General features: G+C 34.4%; 2 protein-coding genes across 2 annotated transcripts; one reads left to right on the forward strand and one right to left on the reverse strand.

Moving 5' to 3' along the window:
* LOC148272588 (transmembrane protein adipocyte-associated 1-like) lies at positions 1-10887 on the reverse strand. Its single transcript, XM_088239851.1, has 7 exons — positions 10699-10887; positions 10191-10311; positions 8593-8888; positions 4648-4905; positions 2670-2853; positions 1533-1662; positions 1-784 (listed from the first exon to the last, which is right to left on the reverse strand). The coding sequence occupies exons 2-7, from the start codon at positions 10295-10297 to the stop codon at positions 614-616; spliced, it is 1146 nt and encodes a 381-aa protein (XP_088095977.1). The 5' UTR covers positions 10298-10311; positions 10699-10887; the 3' UTR covers positions 1-613.
* A 101-nt stretch (positions 10888-10988) lies between these two features.
* Positions 10989-18643, forward strand: LOC148272589 (peptidyl-prolyl cis-trans isomerase 5). Its single transcript, XM_088239852.1, has 4 exons — positions 10989-11312; positions 16407-16614; positions 17182-17366; positions 18344-18643. Exons 1-4 carry the CDS (start codon positions 11202-11204, stop codon positions 18476-18478), a joined length of 639 nt encoding a protein of 212 aa, XP_088095978.1. The 5' UTR covers positions 10989-11201; the 3' UTR covers positions 18479-18643.
* The last annotated feature ends 997 nt before the right edge of the window (positions 18644-19640 follow it).

Raw genomic sequence — 19640 nt, forward strand, 5'->3', positions numbered from 1 at the left:
TTTTATTTTTGTTGAAATAGAATGTAGCTTGTACGCCGTTCCTCCAACTATCGCTATGAAAAAAATATGGCGACGCAGCACCATTATTCTGTTCACAAATACAAAATCCTACTACAAAACCAGAACAAAAAGAAAAACAAACTAACCATAGATAAATAAAGACAATTTTTCAAATTTAAACAGTTAGATTCAAATCGATTCTTTTTGACATTCCACTTTACCCCCTACTCATTTTCAAATAATTTTGCTCATTGTTTATATTTATATCTATATTTTTTAATCGTATTTATTTAATTCAAGATGAAAAATAAGTATCCTATTTTACTTCTCACTTCTCCGGCTATCCCAATGCAAAAAAATATGTCAATCGGCCGCTCTGTTGAGACGTAAAACACAAACAAACAAACACACTTTCGCATTTATAATATTAGTAAGGACAGCATAATCTGTGCACAATCCACTGTGACCACTCTTTCGTCTCTTTCCTCGCATCTTACGACGGTCGACCAATAACTCTGGTGATAAAAATTTGTAGTGAATAACTTATATCTAAGTCCTATGTTCTATCTTTGTCACAGCTATCAGAGTAAAATAGTTAGTGCCCTGGGCGGGCCTACTGCACAGCGAAGTTAGGTTGCGGGGCGTAGCCTTTAGTGGGGCCCCCGATGTCGAGGGATTGGCCGGACGCTACACTGTCGGGGCTCTGGAGGGAAGCGCTGTACAGAGGGTTAATGGGAGTCGTCCCACCTGTCTCAAACACAGTACTGTCATACACGCTGTTGCTCTGGAATTGGTAATAATTTATCATAAGTTTTCTCTAAGAAAAAATACCTTTTAGACATTTTTCAACTGAATACAGTAAAACCCCCGTTTTACGTTTTTCAAGGGAGCAGCAAAAAAGTGTTAAACTGAGGGAGACGCTAAAGTGAGGAAATGAAAAACTGCAGATGAATTGTAAAAACAGTCATAATTGGGTATTACTCATATTTACCTATGATTTCATTAAAAATATTTTGTATTTTTTCAATTAATACCACAATGTTTTTTTTTTATTGAATTTTTAAAAATGTACGTTTAAATAATTTTATGTAGGTAGGTACCTTAAAAACACGAAAATAAAAATTTTAATTTGCATAATTTTATAACATACATATATACATTTTATGCATACAATGATTTTTTCCCGAATTATTGGGAAATTTTGTTTATGGTATCACTTTTTTTAGTATGGCACCACAGAATTTCAACTGTCATTTACATCGTGGCAAAACTGTTTCACACTTTTATGATGTTATGTTTAAACAATCTTTTTTAAATATTTTACTATATAGGGAGTATGTTTATTTGTTCTTTTCCAATTTATATTTACACTGGGGTGTCCCGTGCCTAGAAGACATTTTATATCATTTCGAAACACATAAAACTAACTATGTGCTTTAATAGGTCCATGGCAATCTCCGTATGCGATGATTTAAAAAATTCACTTAAATTAATTTTTTTTAAATTGCAAACTGTGGAATATTCAAAGTTACCTGATAAATATAATCAGAATCTGTTTTTAGCGAGCTGAAGCTTTGTTGGTGCGGCAACGATACCTGGTCATCATCCATCACTTCATCCATCTGAGCTTTGTATGAAAACATTATGCTCGGCTGCGATACGCTGTAAAAAGAATGTTAAAGACATCACATTAATCTGATGATGGACGCTCTAACGCACACCGGAAAGATTGCGAATAACACATGGCGTGATAACCTATAAAAACACATTGAGCATGTTATATTTAACCCTTATATTTTAACCCATTGTAGTCAAATGGCGCCAAAAAGGCGGCACGCAAGGTTTTGCCATATTACACAAGTAACAGTAATATGCAAAACCAATATTACAAAAACCCATGTAGTCTGATCCCGTGACTGTCAAACCCACCAATCAACTGAAAGGGTCAAGAGTGTATATATAGTATATATCAAACTGAGAGTATATGTTACGGAAAATGGCAGCTTTCAAAAAGAAATCGAAATGCGGCCAGGAATAGCAGGCGCCACATTCAACAGTATGAAAGCTGTCTGGAGATCGGATACTCAGTAAAAACCAAATGCTGCCTATATAACACCTGGAGAACACCTATTCTCCTCCAAAACAGCAAAATACTGAGTTTTGAGAATTGATGTCCCAGAAAAATCTCAGGTGTGTGGTTTGACTTTGTAAGAAATGAAGTAATTAGAGAAAGGATGCAGCAAATTCCGGTGACAACTGTCATCGAGCGGAGACGATACGGTTGGCTTGGCTATATACTGAGGATGCCTCCTGAGAGCTTTAACCACGCTCGCCTACTTTACAAGGCTTCGGGTTCTCGACGTCCGGTGCTGACTGTTTGTCGGAAGTTTATGTCAGAACTACGAGATGAGAACCTGACATGAGAGGACACACATGAGCTGGCAGCTGACAGAGATGCCTGGAGGCTCTCTGTGGACACCATATGCTCCAACTAAGGAGCGGACATAGAATGATGAAATTATGAACAGTAGTATGGAAAACTATGCATGCCGAAAATAAAATCTTATCTCTCTTATCTTTTAAGCGAGGATAATTTAAGTACAATTTAATAATAAGTTACCGAATTTAATCAAGAATTGAATAAGTCATTCAAATTCAGAAATATTCACCTGAAGAATTCACTGAGGAACGTGTGGTATACCAGCGGAGTGAAGAGAGTAAAGTACAGACAGGTTGTTACATCCACCATACACAGTCCCACTTCGATACCCCAGTTCATGAGTCCCGCCCCCACTGCCTGCGTCCCGTCCAGCAGAACCAGAAGCAGGATATAGATGTAGAAAGACAGCTTGGCTGAAACGACATACACGTTCATAGATAGGGGTTATCTACTGACATTTATCAGTGGAATTATTCATATTGGGAAAGGCTCATACACTGACTGTCTTCTGTATGCTGAAGATGCCGCGCTTCTTGCTAGCAGCAAAGAAGACCTGCAATTCTTGGTAACAAAAGTCTACAATGTACGCAAGAAAAGCAATTTGCTTATGAATGTTGATAAATCAAAAGAGATGGTTTTTGAAAGGAATGAAAATATAACTAAATGTGAGATCAATGTGAACAGAGATATTCTGAATCAGGTAGAAGAATTTGTGTATCTGGGAAGTATGTTTACTATTATTATTAATATTAACAATACACTAGAGGCTATTAAGCTGATGCGTGTATATCAAGTGTACATGGTTATTAAACATTATAAATTGATGTGTGCATCTAGTTAACATTAACTGAACTAGCACCAATCACTTTCTCGGGAAGGCCATTCCATTTCTCCACAACTCGGTTTGTCAGGAAGTTTTTCCTGGGGTTGGATGAGAAGGAGGTAGTGTTGAGTTTCAATGAATTACCTCTGAGATGGCAGTTTTCATTCATAGTGAACATTGATTTCAACTTGGGTACATTATATTGCTCAGTTAAGATTTTGAACGTTTCAATCAAGTCACCACGCTGCTTCCAGTGAACTTAACCCGAGCTCCCTTAAGCGGTCCTCGTATGATTTATTTCTTAGAGAAACTACCATTTTAGTTGCTCTTCTCTGGACTTTCTCCGACAACTCTTATGTCTTTTTTAAAATAGGGACTCCAGATTTGGTAGGCATACTCCAGGAGTGGACAAACATATGTTTTATAAATTATTAGGGACGGAAAGACTGAGAAAGATATTGAAAGGAGGATGAGTGCCGGGAACAGGATGAACGGTGCAATGAAATCTACTTTGGCAAAAAAATGTTTATCGCAAGAGGCAAAACTAGCAGTTCATAATAGGAGTTCTAGTGCCAACTCTAATGTGTGTGAGCGAAGTGTGGAATTGGAAAAATAATGATGAAAGTAGGTTAAATGCGATCCCTCAGGCGAATGTGTGGTAAAACGATGTATGATAGGTGCACAAATGTCGAGATCCGTGAACTGTGTAAGGCTGAGTCATGCATTATCGACAGAATCAAGAAAGGGGTGCTGCGTTGATTTGGACATGTAGAGCGAATGGACAGCGAAAGAACGGCTAAAAGGATCTACGATGCGAATGTTGATAGATGCGGAAAACGGGCAAGACCGAGAAAGACATAGCACGATCAAGTCCATCAAATACTTGAAGATGGACATGTCAAGAATAAGAATAATCGGCATGCGTGCATCAGAAGATGTATGAATGTAGAGGAAGTGAGGTCTGTATGCAAAGACAGAGTGATATGGCGTTCTATTCTCTCTGTCTACCCCTATGGAAAAACGGCGTGATGGTCATACACATTTTGCCTGTGGTTTTTTCCTTTAAAATCATTTCAGCTTAAATTATTTTGACTCACTATATTTTTTTATAGCTTAAAAACATTTTTATCTACATATTTTAATTCAGCCTTGACAAAGGAGCCTGTAAAGTTTGAAAACTGGTTGGCATATTATTTTATTTAATAATGAAGTATATCAAGTCAAATATGTACGGTGTTTGGTAGAGAGTGGAACAAAACACAAGATATAAAGGCGCAAGATAAAAATCTGGAAAAATGACAACCGGCCTCCTCTCTCTATCCACCTTTTTTTTATTCCACTCTCTAAGATGCCCGTGGAAACATATGCAAAATGTGGTATTTACTTGGCAGAGCCAATCTTTCCCGTAACCTCGTCCACGGCAGCACCAGGATACAGAAGTATATCAGGGTGAAGATGGTCGACGAGCAGAGCCAGAACAGCATCCCTCCGTGGCCGAAGAGATCAAAGTCCCTCGAGTCTATGTGGAAGCAATCGTCTGGCAGCACGATCTCCAGGGTGCCCTGAGTTATTGTGAAGGCCAGAGATATGAGGGAAGTGGCCACCAACACATGGCGGATGCTGCTTCTGCTGTCCAAATGACCTGCAACAACAAGAAGTTATTTAAACTCAAAAACATACAGTCGTACATAAAAAGTATTAAAAACAACGATTTTCTAAGATAAAAAGACCAATTAAGTTTTCATAAATTATGCAAAAGATTAAAACACTAAATGTGACAAAAAAAATAAATAAGAAACTCAAGTGAGAAAATAATAATTGTTAACATTTGCGTTTTCCATGGAGGTTTTAATTGGTAATAAATAAAAATACCGAATGCACACCCCGAGCCATCCACGCACACACACATGAACGCACATATAAAACATACACAAACATGTACATTACATGCGGCACATATGCATAGCACAAACCACTCACTGTACATTCAGCAACTATCCCAAATAATCAACTCTATGAAGAAATTTTCTGTACAAATGCAACGGGCAGTTAAAAATGTCTACATCAATACTGAGTCCATTATGATTTTTACAGGTACGTCTAATGTTTAGACTGTATATAAGTTTGAGGTTTTTCAAGCTGATGAGAAGAACTGTAGATTTGTTGACTAATTTGCCCTTCTAAAGTTTTGATTTAACTATGAGAGAAATTCGATATCTGACAGCCGGAATCCGGCTATCCGGCTTGGGGACTCACCGAATATACGCTATTTGCCCAAACCACTATCCGTTTCATCACTAGTTTTTAGCAAGATTTTTTTCTAAAGCAAATATTTGATCCACACATCCTCTTCCATTCATAAAACCGCTCTGTATATCCCACACTCTATCCCCAGCCTATGGAATGAGAGCCTACAAATCTGACTCAAAATAATATGGTTTGATTGTTCAGAAAATTGACCACATAATGAAATAATATTATTAGGTAAATGACTTTGAAAGAAAAGTATTTATATAAATAGTTTTGTTGGTGAAACAAAGAAACATTATTTATCAAAATATGAAAACATATAAATGTGCAATATGATATGTGTATTCTACGGACAACAGAATAAAAAGAAAACATTTTCATAAACAAACTTGAGCACATGAATGTCATAAGTTCCGAGGTTATCATAGATAATATAATTATTTTGTCTGCAGGACAAGTCATTTTTACTTGGGCTTTAATAATCATACTACCCCACTACCCCGCAGGGGTGAGGTGGGGTGTGACATATCCAGAATGTTTTTTTATAAAATTGTTGTATTTTTTTAAGACTCTCTGTACCCATAAATACATACATACAATGTATGAAATTATTTGTTCTACAAATAATAATATTTATCACATCTATCTATGTACTTAGTAAGTTTCCTTTTTTTAAATGATATTACTAATCATTAATTTATACAAACAACTAATCATTACACTTTTTCTATTTGGCCAGAAAAATTAAGTCTTCTGAATGTAATAATTAAATGTATCTATTTCCATAAACTTATGCAGCAGAACTCCAGTCATCTGGATTTCCAAATATCCAGATTGCTATTAGGAAATAAAAAATAAAGTTTTTAATCTTACTTTTATTGGGCAAGTTACTTTGCCGGACATGTTTAAGTAAGTATTTAATGAGATTCCAATTTGTAGTATTATTTCAAAAGCAATAAAATCTGTCACTCATTAATCTGGATAAGAGTTTTACTGCATCAAGATGACATGTTATTAAAAAAAAATTGACATGTCTTCATAGAGGGTACATTAATTTTTATTTTTAATATCAAAATCATCATTCCCTTTCCGCACCTAATGGTGCATAGGGCACTGCATTGGTACATCAATTGCAGGGTATCCTGAAAAATTTTGTGTTACATGAAGGTGAGATGGTCAGGCTTATGATTCAGGTACCAGTCCAGGAACTATGAAATATTCTGGTGTGAAAGCACCCTTTTAAATTACTTAATATCGGGAATCGAACCCGAGACCTCTCGCATGGTAGGCAAACGCGCTGACCATTATTACACCATGAGGACGAATTTTAATATGCCTAATAAAATTATTTTATTTGAAATTTTACATGCATAAAATACAAGTTCAACAACAAACCATCACACCGTTTCTCCGTAGGGGTAGGCAGAGAGGATAGAACGCCATATCACTCTGTCTTTGCATACAGACCTCGCTTCCGGTACATTCATACATCTTCTCATGCACGCACACCGATCATTCTTATTCTTGACATGTCCATCTTCAAGTATTTGATGGACTTGATCGTGCCATGTCTTTCTCGGTCTTTCCCGTTTTTTGCATCCATTAACATTCGCATCATAGATCCTTTTAACCGTTCTTTCGCTGTCCATTCGCTCTACATGTCCAAACCAACGCAGCCTTCCCTTCTTGATTCTGTCGATAATGCAAGTCTCAGCCTTACACAGTTCACGGATCTCGACATTTGTGCACCTATCATACATCGTTTTACCACACATTCGCCTGAGGGATCGCATTTTGACAGCATTTTACCTACTTTCATCAGTTAACAGATTTTTTAAATTAATAGATACCTTGTATCAAAACTATTAATTTAAGGAGTTTTATTATGAAATATATACAAATATAATACTAATTATTATTGTGGATGATTTATACAGCGCCATTTTTGTGAAAATCACCTTAAGGGCATGATTGTTGTAAAATTACATTTGAAATATTGTGAAAATAAATTATGAAAAGAATCATATAAAACAGCAATAGAATAAAATAAGAATATTGTAATAAATTATTATTTTACTTTCAAAACAATGAAACAATTTATAAATGTAAAGCTGTTTTACAAAAAGAATAGTTGTTTGTATAGCTGTATTCGGCACAGCAACAGACATGCAAATAAAGTACAATGTCGAATAATGATTCACAATATGAAAAACAACACAATTATCATTTTTATTGTTAGGTTTTATCTATAACGTACAATATAAATAATTATCATAAAATAGTTTAATTTGTTTATAATCTTTGTTTACAAAAGTATTTGAAAATAATTAAGTCATTAAATTTGTGGTCATATGGAGTCAAATAGCCAGAACCACAGACTCTAGATGTCTGGATGGACGAAAAAAATCCTGGAATGGCAACCCAGAATAAGCAGAAGAAGTGTTGGCAGACCTGGTCTGATGACAGAAGACGGGTTGCACGAAGTGGTTAAATACAGTTGGCTCAGAATCGAGAGATGTAGAAATTTTTTCAAATGTTTTGGTCATGAAACGCGTGGCAGCAATATTTGTTCCAAAATTTTTGAATTTCGAACAAAAACAGCCGCGAATGGAAGTTGCTCAGGTGTCACTAAATGAAGTCAACGACGATGCAGAATTACTGAAACGTGTTATAACAGGTGACGAAACGTGGGTTTACGGATATGACGTTGGAACTAAGGATCAATAGTTCCAGAGGTGGCACTCTGGATCGCCAAGACGAAAATCACCGAGCACGCCGAACATGTCTAACCTTAGCGGCTGCCACAAAGTAAACAATGAATACAGCTGAAAATTTGAGCATACTTCAGGGGCATGTATACCACACAATAAAAAAAATTACAATCCCGTGAAATTTGAAAATTCCTGTTATTTTCTGAACACACCTCGTGTGTCTCAAATGCGGGCATGAAAAAGAGGTTAAATATGTGTTGACATTTGTTGAAATAACATTTAACCCCTTGATACAGTGGAATATTACTGAAAAATCTGACCCCCTTTTACCTTGAACTTAAACTATAATATTATGTTTTCGTACTCACCAAAAGCCAATCCAAAAATGACTACGCTCATTTCTGTAGCAAGTAAGAAAAATCTTACAGTGACCCACAGGACTTTATCGGCCAATCCACCGAGCGGAAGAGCCGCGTTCACTGTCATGGAGACAACGCACCGGATCACACTGACGATGACGTTCCCCCACACCAGGCCGTAAAAAGTCAAGAATATAGGACTGCTGGTAGCTCGCAACTTCAACTGAGCCTTGTTGAAGCGAATGGCCAGGAAAAACATGAAGAGGACATTGGGAATCACTATTATTAGATCCCATATTCGGACTCTGAAAAATAAAAACACAGTTTTGCACTCATCCATTCAACTCCGTGTAAATAAAGCATCCTCGACGATCACAAAAATGGAGCTATATAAGTTATCCATAATGATAATATTTTATAGGTGAAATAATTCAGTTAGATGATTTTCACCCACATTAATAAAGCCATTTTACTTTACAAAATTCTGGTGAATGTTACACAGTGCGTAAAGTGGCCACCTTATAAGCTCTGTAAATGCCTGTTTTCCCTTTCTGTTGCAATAAATTTATTTAGTAATATTTTGAATTAGGAATAGGGTATTTTCACAAATCAAGAACAATGTTGAAAATATATTAAATTTTAGAGTCGATTTTTACAATTCTAATGATCAATGTATGAAAAAACAAGTTCTCATTTATAAACTTTCGGGTTAAAAACGAGCACATATAAAACTGCTTGCAGTTTAAGTCACGTCATGCCTGCCGAGTTTGTTGTTAGCTTCTAACAAACATTGCATACAAGCATGGCTCGGTGACATAATACTTGCCATTTGTAAATTGTCATATTTTAAACCGGATTTAAATAAATCTTTGCAGAAGTCAGTCGGTTTTTAATTAGACAATAACTTTGGGAATTACTAGGGTTGTTCAAATATAATTTTAGAAACCTTTTAAAATCTGGAATAAAAGTGTGATTTTTCATTTTAAATCAAGTTAATAGGTAGATACAAATGTGTAGAGCAGGGGTGCTCAAACTTGAACTGCTGGCGATCTACCTCAATATTGTGAGACTACGATTCTGGCCTAATTGTAGATCGAATAAATTTTAGTTTTTTATTTATTAAATTAAGTTTTAGTAACCTAACTACTAAAACTAAATCTGTGAATAGTTTTTTTTTGTAATTTCGGGTTATTTTTCTCTAGATCGACTCAATAAGCACTCGCGGTCGACCGTTTGGGCACCCCCGGTGTGGAGGTACTGTAGTAGATTAAAATAGAATAATACACCCAGTGCCCAGGACAGAAACACATGAAAAAATTTGGAAGAGGCCGATCCAGCAGTGGAGAGAAACGGGCTGATAAGAAGAAGATAATATTGTACAGAGCACCACCTCACTACTCACTACATGAGTAACACCACACTACGCTAATACTTTGGCTACAAACCGTCCGGGTCTCAGTTATAACTCAAAATGATTGTTAGATAAGTGTAAATAATAAATTACAGTGGAACTCGGTTATAACGATCACGGAAATAGCGATATTTCGGGTTTAATGAGGAAACTAACTGTGGTTGTCTAATTTTTTAATTGGATAATGAAATATTACCTAGAATTTGCAACTTCCACATAAAGAATATGTTTACAAAATGACTCTTCTTGCACGGGTGGAAGAGTTGTATTACTGCTCCAAACAGATGCCCCGTCTTCCGGCATTGTGTTCAATTTATCTGCAATACGAGCGATGATAAGTAAACAAAATATACCTTTACGAATATTATTGGGAAAAGGAAAGAAATTAGAATGTTATGGATTTCAATAAGTTGCCAAGATAATCTTATGTATTCTAGAACATGCCAATAAAAGAGGATGCATATGAGGAGAAAAAAAATACCGTGCTCACATTAGTAAAATGATTTACATGGAAAATATGGTAGTTCGATTTTTCCAACTCAACTCGGTTACATCATTAGCTTGAGGAGTATACGAAGTCAATAATGTAAACACAATTTTAAATTTATTTTTCTTAATGACATTAACATCAAATTGTAATCTAATTACCTGCGTAGAGAATTGATTATGTATGTAAATATTGAAATATTTAATTGAATACATACCTTAAATATAATAAATAATCCCATGCTCGATTATAATCCTTCAATATTACGGCGCATGTTGATACTTATTCAAAATAACATTGCAAATTATAAAACAGACAATTGCGAATTCACCATTTACGTTTCTTTTTTAGAATTTAATCCATCCTTCATCTGCTTATACGTCAGATCATAACCATAGAGAGAATCAGAAACAGATGCGTATTTATTCATAATATTAATATTATATAAATACAGCGGCAATAATACTTGTAAAACTTCCATGCTAAAATTAGGATAGATTTGTAGGTAGAACGTAAACGTCTATGAATTAACGATTGTTTATGGTTCATTTTATTCTGTCACTTCCGTAGAAATTAGTCATCTTTTCAGTTTCAGCAATTTTTCTCTTCGCGGTTCTCCGGCTCTCGGCATCGGCTCTTTTCATTATTCAATTTCATCTCGTCTCGAGCCGTCCATTGGCCGGCGGAGCTCCTCATTGTTGACTCGCGACCGATTGTTATATGAAATTAATGAGAATGAATCGGTTATCATTCCTAGTAATTGCCTGCTTGGTTGCGGCAGTTTCGTGTTCAGGTTCTGAAGAATCCAAAGGCCCGAAAGTAACAGACAAGGTAAAAAAATATATAGGTTGATAACCTTCAATAATAGTTATGCTTTGTTGGCAGTTTTTGAATTAAGCACTTTGATTTATTGTTCACCGGTTCCTTTTGTAAACTTAAGATTGTTAATGTTTAAGTTTTTTTTGGATAATTTATACAATCTTAATTTAATTATACATTTTGTCTTTGTAAATATTTGTAAAAAAGCTTTTTCACGTAAACTTAAGTGAAACTACTGAACATTCAAAATGTTCATGAATAAGTGTAATATGTACACATTAGAGTTTTTTTTATTTATTTATAAATGGACTCGGTCAATTAAAAAAATGGCAAACAAAAATCTTTATAATACATACAGGCACAATTGAATAAAATACAAATAAAGAAAATTAAAGCTATGACAAAATTTTCATAATAATTACTAATTTAATAACTCTTGACTTATAATTTATTTTGTTTATAATCTATGTCTAATAATTGTTTTTATTCCCGATTAATTTCATCAATATTTTTCTCAAACCTGAAATATGTCGTAATATTTACATATAACCAGTCAATAAATTAAATAAATCTCATTTTGACACCAATATGGAGACCTGTATAACCAGTTTTTGTCATTTGTCCACAAGTTTAAATATTTATTGTAATTTGTAAAAAGAGAAAAAGAAATGTATACATAAATACACATTCAATAGACTAGATTTTTTGAAAATATTTTTTATACTGAATTTTAAAGAGGTTTATTTTATTTATTTTTTAATTGTTAAGAACCCCTATGCTCTTAGCACAAGACTGTTTGTATTATACCTAGGGCATTCAATATACATTGCAACAATACGAACAAATAAAGAATTGATTTTTTTTACTATTTCTAATTTATTGCATTGTCTTTTTTTATTTCTTTTTATCTAAGTATATTGAGTATAATGAATCGCATAGTATTGTAATATAGTACAATGCATAAAACAACTTTGTAATATGGATAACTATGTTGTTTTTGTATTATTTCATAATTTTGTAATTGAACACTGTTTTGTTGTTTATAAATGGCATTTGTGCCGTGTACGCTAATAAAATAAAAATTAAATAAGTTGGAACCTTAGAGTAACAACCTAATAGAGTCCCTGTTTGTTGTTAAACTAAGAACTAAACCAAAAATTTGGAACGCATTTGTTCTATACAATAGAGCTTAAGGGCTTCTCTAGAAAGTTATTACTCTGAGGTTTGAACTGATAATTTACAAAGTACTCAGTTAACAATGAAAAGAAAAATTCTTTGTATAGTCAAAATACATACACTAAACCGTTTTTCATATTATTTTAGCAATAAACATCTCTGACCCGTGTCACGACCAATTTGTTAAAAGTATAAATCATTTTCTTATCTACAAACTAACCTTAGTGTTTCATATCAACACCTATTTGTATTACATTGAATACTCGTTTAAAATGTTAATTTTTATCACCTTAAAGTATTTATACTAGAATTTTTATGCAAATTTAAATGTATGAATAAAATTTTCATTATGTTGATACATGGATACATTTAGTAGGTGCCTAAATATTTTTCTCATTTATCACATAATGTAATATTAATATTGGCATACGGCATAAAGGGATAACAGGCGAGTAATGTGATGGAAATAAAGAAGTTGACTGGTTTTTATATATTTTTTATGTATCATATTATTAGCGCTATGATTTTTTATGTTTTGAAATCTCCGTCTGTGACGTCACAAGTTCTCGTCGGTAATTTCTGCTGACTGGTGAGTTGGCGTCTCGAAAACCAGAAATCTATCACAACACTATAATTCGTTGATTCGGAAGAACTTGTGACTTGGTTCAAAGTAGTTCAATTTGATTATTTTTTTAAATGCTCTAACTTTTACCGCATGAGAGAAAACATTTTTATGTCCAATTTCCCTTAGCACTGAATTTCCTTATGTATACGAGGTCGGTTCAAAAAGGATCTGACTTTTATTCATAAAAACAACATTTATTGAGATACAATTAAATGACACTAATCCCTTTCAAAGTAGTCCCCTTGAGCTGCTACACACTTCTCCCGACGGTTCTGCCACTGCCGGAAGCAACGCTGAAAAGACTCTTTTGGTATGGCGCGCAGGTGGTCCGTCGCAATGTTCATGATGTCTTCCCTGTTCTGAAATCTGGTCCCTTTCAAAGGCATTTTCAGCTGGGGAAAAAGCCAGAAATCACAGGGAGCATCACGGAGATCACAGTCTCCAGCATGTGCTTTGCGATCTCTACACGAAGTTGCTTCTGCTTAATTGTCAGCAACTTTGGCACAAATTTTGCTGAGACCCTTCTGAGGGCCAAATCTTCAGTTAAAATGGAATGAATGGATCAAACACTAATGCTCACTCCATCAGCAAGTTCTCTAATCATTATTCGACGATCCTGCATGATTAGGGCCCTTACTTGATCAATGACAACATCAGTTTCGGATGTTGAGGGCCTACTGGATCGTGCTTCACTCTCCACTGATGAGCGGCCATCTTTGAAGCGGTTATACAACTCCTTTATCTGTGTAGTGCCCATTGCTTCGTCCCCAAACACTTTTAATTTTGCGGATAGTTTCCACTTGAGAATCCCCAAGCTTAAAACAAAATTTAATGCAGTAACGTTGTTCAACTTATTCTTTCATTTTGTTAAAACTAAAATCCGACGACAGTAGCGTACACGTGCTCACTCTTCAACGGCGTGGCAGCGACTGAGTGGCGCTGTGGTCGTGATAAAAATTGAGCATGCGCACTAGGTATTCCTAGTCGAAGCGTTATTTGTTTTGCCAATAAAAATTATGGTCGGATACTTTTTGAACAGACCTCGTATTATGTGGCTGGAATACAATTCGAATGACCTTCACAAAAAATCAAGTTCATAGAAAATTTTGCTGATAATCTTTATCTGTAGCAAATTATTTGTAAGTAATAATGTTTTTTTTTTTAAATATCTCGAATTACTCTGAATTTATACTAAATGTTACTCTTTTGATTATATAGAATTATATTTATATAGAATAACTAAAATGCTCAATTTAGATGAATCAATTGACACAGAAAAGGTAAAGATGATATTTAAGATGAAAAAGAATAAAATACAGACAAATAACAAATTTAATTTCAACTACAATATACATAAAATAAAGCGTCAAACAATTTAACTTGCGAACAACCTAGGACTAACAGAAAAAGAAACAGTTTTGTGTATACAGCAATAAAGTTCTACAATTTACATTCTAATGACCTAAAAAATATACATAACGTATACGTACTTAAAAAACACCTAAATAAAACCGTTCTTACAGCCCGTGTGGCGAGTGATATGTGATGTTATTTTATCTACTTTTTAATAAAATTATTGTGTCATAATATATAATATCCCCTCATACCAGCACTTTTGCTGATTGGGAATATTTCGTACAAATAAAATATGTAATGTAATATGCAAAGTTAAAAACGATGTATTTTGTCATAAATAAATGAATCTAATCTAAATTTAGAAATTTAGCCACACAATGCTGATTGGGAATATTTCGTACAAATAAAATATGTAATATAATATGTAAAGTTAAAAACGATGTATTTTGTCATAAATAAATGAATCTAATCTAAATTTAGAAATTTAGCCACACAATACTATGTACCTTTTGACAGACTTAAAACAGGAACAATAATATTTCAAATCTCATGACAACAAATATCCATATACCCACGTGTAGGTACACACATAGGCAGATCAACAACCATCTCCTGAAACATACGAAAGGAGATAGTTGTTTCTTCTTCTTGCAGCGCCTTGTCAGGTCCCTCCGAAAGCATCTTGGTCCTGCGCTACTCTTATATTCCACTACTTATTGGATGTACGTGATTCCTCAGAAAAGATAACCAGAGTGGTTTCCCGCTACCTTCTCTGGCGATTTTTCTGTCGGGTTACCTTCCCTTAGCTGGTTGGTTCTGGTTTGGATGCGCCAGAAACTAGCTTTACGTCCTTTTGTTGACGAAATTGAGTGATAAAATTAGCTTGTTAAAATAATCTCTTAGTATTCCTGTGTCAGATCACTAATGATAGTACGTCCAGAGTCCTACCAGCAGGACTTTGTGACCCACCAGTAGGACACACATTTTGCTAGGAGGACGCAGTTTTTAAAATCATGTTTTTGCGATCGGTCTAGCTGTAATGTCTGCAAATATAATCTATCTAAATCTTCCGGGAGGGCACAGCTCTAGACGTTCTATCGCTAAGCATCATCTTGAGGTTTGGAGTCGCTAACAAGCAATAATGGTATAAGTGCAGAGATGGGGAAATGGATTAAGATTTGATAACCTTGGCTGGGTCCCTTCGTGTTTTCATCTTGTCGAATTAAGGTCGGCCATTGTGCCTAAATAAATGTGAATGTGAATCTAAATAGCCAATTGAAGAGTCGTATCTATAAACCTGATTGCCTCAAATGAAATCATAATACATTGTTGTTCATAAAGGGTCCATCCATCTTTAATATCTTAGTGTATGGTGAAATCCTCTATTATAATCTTTTCTTCGTATGATGATCCTTAGACCACCTACCCATGTCCTTTATCTCACCTGCAAAGTTCCTTGGGCTTATATTTTGGGGTACTGATTATGATTTTCAACCGATTGACATTTTAATGAATCAACACTTGTGGTTTGATATATAAAGAGTTAATTAATTTGGTAAAAGTTAAACTAAAATAAGATAAAATCAATATTTAAAGCACTAACTTTGTGATTTTCCATGTTAAACAATTTAACTAATTATATTATGTAAAACCACCAAAACCGGTGTACTTAAAAAAGTCGGTAAGTGGTTATATACTAATATTTACTAACATTAGTTAAAATGTTTTACCACAAAGTTAATGCTTTAAACATAAATAAGACATATTTTTATTAGCAATTCATATTGTTGCCCGCATTCACTCTCCTTTTGACATTTTTTCTACGCTTCAATCTCTTGAAAACATGCTTCCCAGATACACAAATACTAGTTCAAGACATTCGTTGTTCTCATTCATTATGCACTCGCTCTCACCTCAGTTCTATATTTATGTCTCTGTTTTTATTTCAGGTATGGTTCGACATTTCCATCGGAGATGCTCCGGCCGAGAGGGTAGAGATTGGACTGTTTGGAAAGACCGTTCCCAAGACTGCGGAGAACTTCAAGCAGCTGGCGATGAAGCCCAAGGGTGAAGGCTACAAGGGAAGCAAGTTCCACCGAGTCATCAAGGACTTTATGATCCAGGGGGGAGACTTCACCAAGGGAGATGGTACCGGAGGTATGCTCGTATGATTCACCTACAACCTGTATTAAACTTTGCGGCGATACATTTAAAAAAAATGTTTTATATCACTCCACTACTACTAAAATTACAAATTAAAACGGGTAGAAATTTTGTAAAATGAATGCCACAAGCGGAGTTATTTCAAAATTACAAAACTTAAATAAACCATTGCGATGATAATACGATGCATAAAAAAAATTTTTTCAAACCACTGAACCTCCGCATTGCCTTATTCCGAGATTGTTCAATAATCTCCTGAAAACCATTATTAACTCTCCATTCCTCCGTTTTACATCTACAAATCGGTTAAAATATTTTGTTATGAAATAATCAATGCTTATCGGGAACAGAAAAAGCAATTTATCAAAAATTTGAAATAAATCACCTTTTTTTTTTTTTTTATTTTTTAGCGGGTTATTCCTTTTAAAAAATCATTTACGTACATATTTACTAGAAAAAACGTTCGTTTATTTAGACGCAGATTATGTGTTTTTACGTTCCATTGCATTTAGCACTAAGACAAATCTGTGATGTGATAAGAATGTATTTTTTCATCCCCAGGACGTAGCATTTACGGCGAACGTTTTGAAGATGAAAACTTCAAGCTGAAGCACTTTGGAGCTGGATGGCTGTCAATGGCCAATGCCGGCAAAGACACTAACGGTTCCCAGTTCTTCATCACTGTCAAGGCTACTTCATGGCTCGACGGCAGGCACGTTGTCTTTGGCAAAATCCTCAGTGGAATGGTAAAAACATAAATATTATTTTATATAAATTTTTATAATTCAACGCCGTAATGCAACATTTTCACATGAAGAAGCAAGTTAGATATGGTACAATCACATAATGCACGGGGAAAGAAAATCGGATAGACACAGAATTATTGTTAACTCTACCTTATTATTTAAAACTTTCTTTTTTCTCTAAGGAGAGAGTTAAGAATACACTTTGCTCAACTCGACCGCAACAATAATAAATGATTGACAAACTTTTTTATAGCTCAATAGCCAAATTTGTTTCATTTCTATATGGTTCAGTGATCACACTCACTTGCTGAAGAGAAAGTATAAAATGATTGTTAAAAATAATGAATAGAAAGATTATTTGTATTTTGTACATGGCACGCAAACAAAATATTTTTTCCAATTCACAAGTAATGAGCACCTCGTGGATTCATTAAAACCATTACTTTAAAGGATTCAGTTTAAATTGTCTTATTGTATAACTAATTTAACCAGCTGAAAAATAAAAATTTAAAGAAATATAAAACAGCTTTGTTATTTGACTATAATGAATAACCACAAAAAAATATATATATGTATCGGTGTTTCAAATATAAAAGTAATAATTTTTTTATTAGATTTTTTTGTTCATTTTTCATACTAGAAATATTTTGAATTTGGGCCCCTTTTTTGCATATTTGTAAATTGCTAAGTTAGATAATCATGTTATTGTAGTGCGGTTCTAACCCGAGTTCAATTTTGTACGTATTTTAAGTTATTGGTTATCTTTTATTCCAAATTACTCTTACTCTTGTCCAACTCATATCCATACTCCTTTTTCCTAAAATACTGTCAACATCTGCCACTTTGAATATTTCTACAATCAATATAATTTTTGTGTATAACATTAGTTAACATTATATAAATGTCAACGGTTTTAATTTATGACATGAACCAAAACTGTTTGTTAATGTAAATTAAATTTGTTCCCATATTTTCAGAGTGTGATTCGTAAAATCGAGAACATCTCGACCGACGGTCGCGATAAGCCCGCTCAAGATGTTGTGATCGTAGACTCGGGTGCCGAGACTGTCAGTGAACCGTTTGGAGTTTCCCGAGAAGATGCTACTAACTAAACTGTACTAGGAAAATATAAACTGTCTCATTTCTAAATGTTGACTGATTTCTTTTATTTTTATAAAGCAATAGTCAGAGCGCATCGTCACACAGTGCCCTGCATTTATATTTTTGTGTACAAAATAGCAAATTAGTTTAAGTCTGATTTGAAATAAAATTTTATACATTAAAAATGACTTGTTTTATTACAATCCTTTTGTTTCTGACCTACCTTAAAAGACGGATTTATGGATTTTTATAGATGAAAAGTATTAATTTTTTTGACATCTGCAAAGCTAACTTACTTCATTGCCCTTGAGATGCTGCATCATAAAAATAGTGCACTAAGAATTGGCCATGATTATTATCATTTCTGAAGCCACGAAAACTTAACAAGCGGTCCTTTTATTTGCACAAAGAAGTATAAAGTGCGTTATGCTTAGAATAATAGGTAATATTAAGAGACGTAATGACAAATGATTGAATCCACAGCCATACCTAAGTATGGTGGATGAATTGTTTTTGAAAGCGGAAACGGGCAGGCGATATTCCTCTAATATCTATTGAAAGACGGACTCCACATATTATTGAGTTGACAGGAATATGAGGCCCAGGATTTCCAAGATGATAGAAGGTTTATTGGAAGACAGCTCAAGGCGGGGAAGAGTGGAGAAAGCTTATGTCCCGCAGTGGACCAGCATGAATGTGTTGGAAATTATACTGTAATAGTAATAATACGCGACCCACTCATAAAGCTGCTCATATGGACAAAAACCATTCTAAGATTATCAATCACGAAGTTAACTAAAGTTTACAGCAAAATAACGGACCTTAGGTTTTCAGGTCAAGAATTACAAGCGCAGTGTTGAAACTGTCACACATTTGTTAAAACGAAAATTTGCAACATCTTTTTGTTCTGTGCAATAGAGCGGAAGGGCGTCTCTATAAGCGGGTCGCGAATTAGTACTCTGAGATAATTAACTTCTATTACAAGCCCCATTTTAAAATATTTTATAATTAACAATTGTAAGTGCATACATTCACTACAAAAAATAATATAAAAATTCTCAAAAGCGCCAGACACGAATAAATATTTTAATTACACTAAATATTATTTTTTAAACTCTTTATTGCGGTTTTTGCTCTTGTCGACCATTTATAATCTGTATGAATTTACGATTT

This window comes from Micrasema longulum, unplaced genomic scaffold (genome assembly GCF_059751315.1).
Source record: "Micrasema longulum isolate JH-2025_06_02 unplaced genomic scaffold, ASM5975131v1 h1tg002281l, whole genome shotgun sequence".
In the NCBI taxonomy this organism is placed as follows: domain Eukaryota; kingdom Metazoa; phylum Arthropoda; class Insecta; order Trichoptera; family Brachycentridae; genus Micrasema; species Micrasema longulum.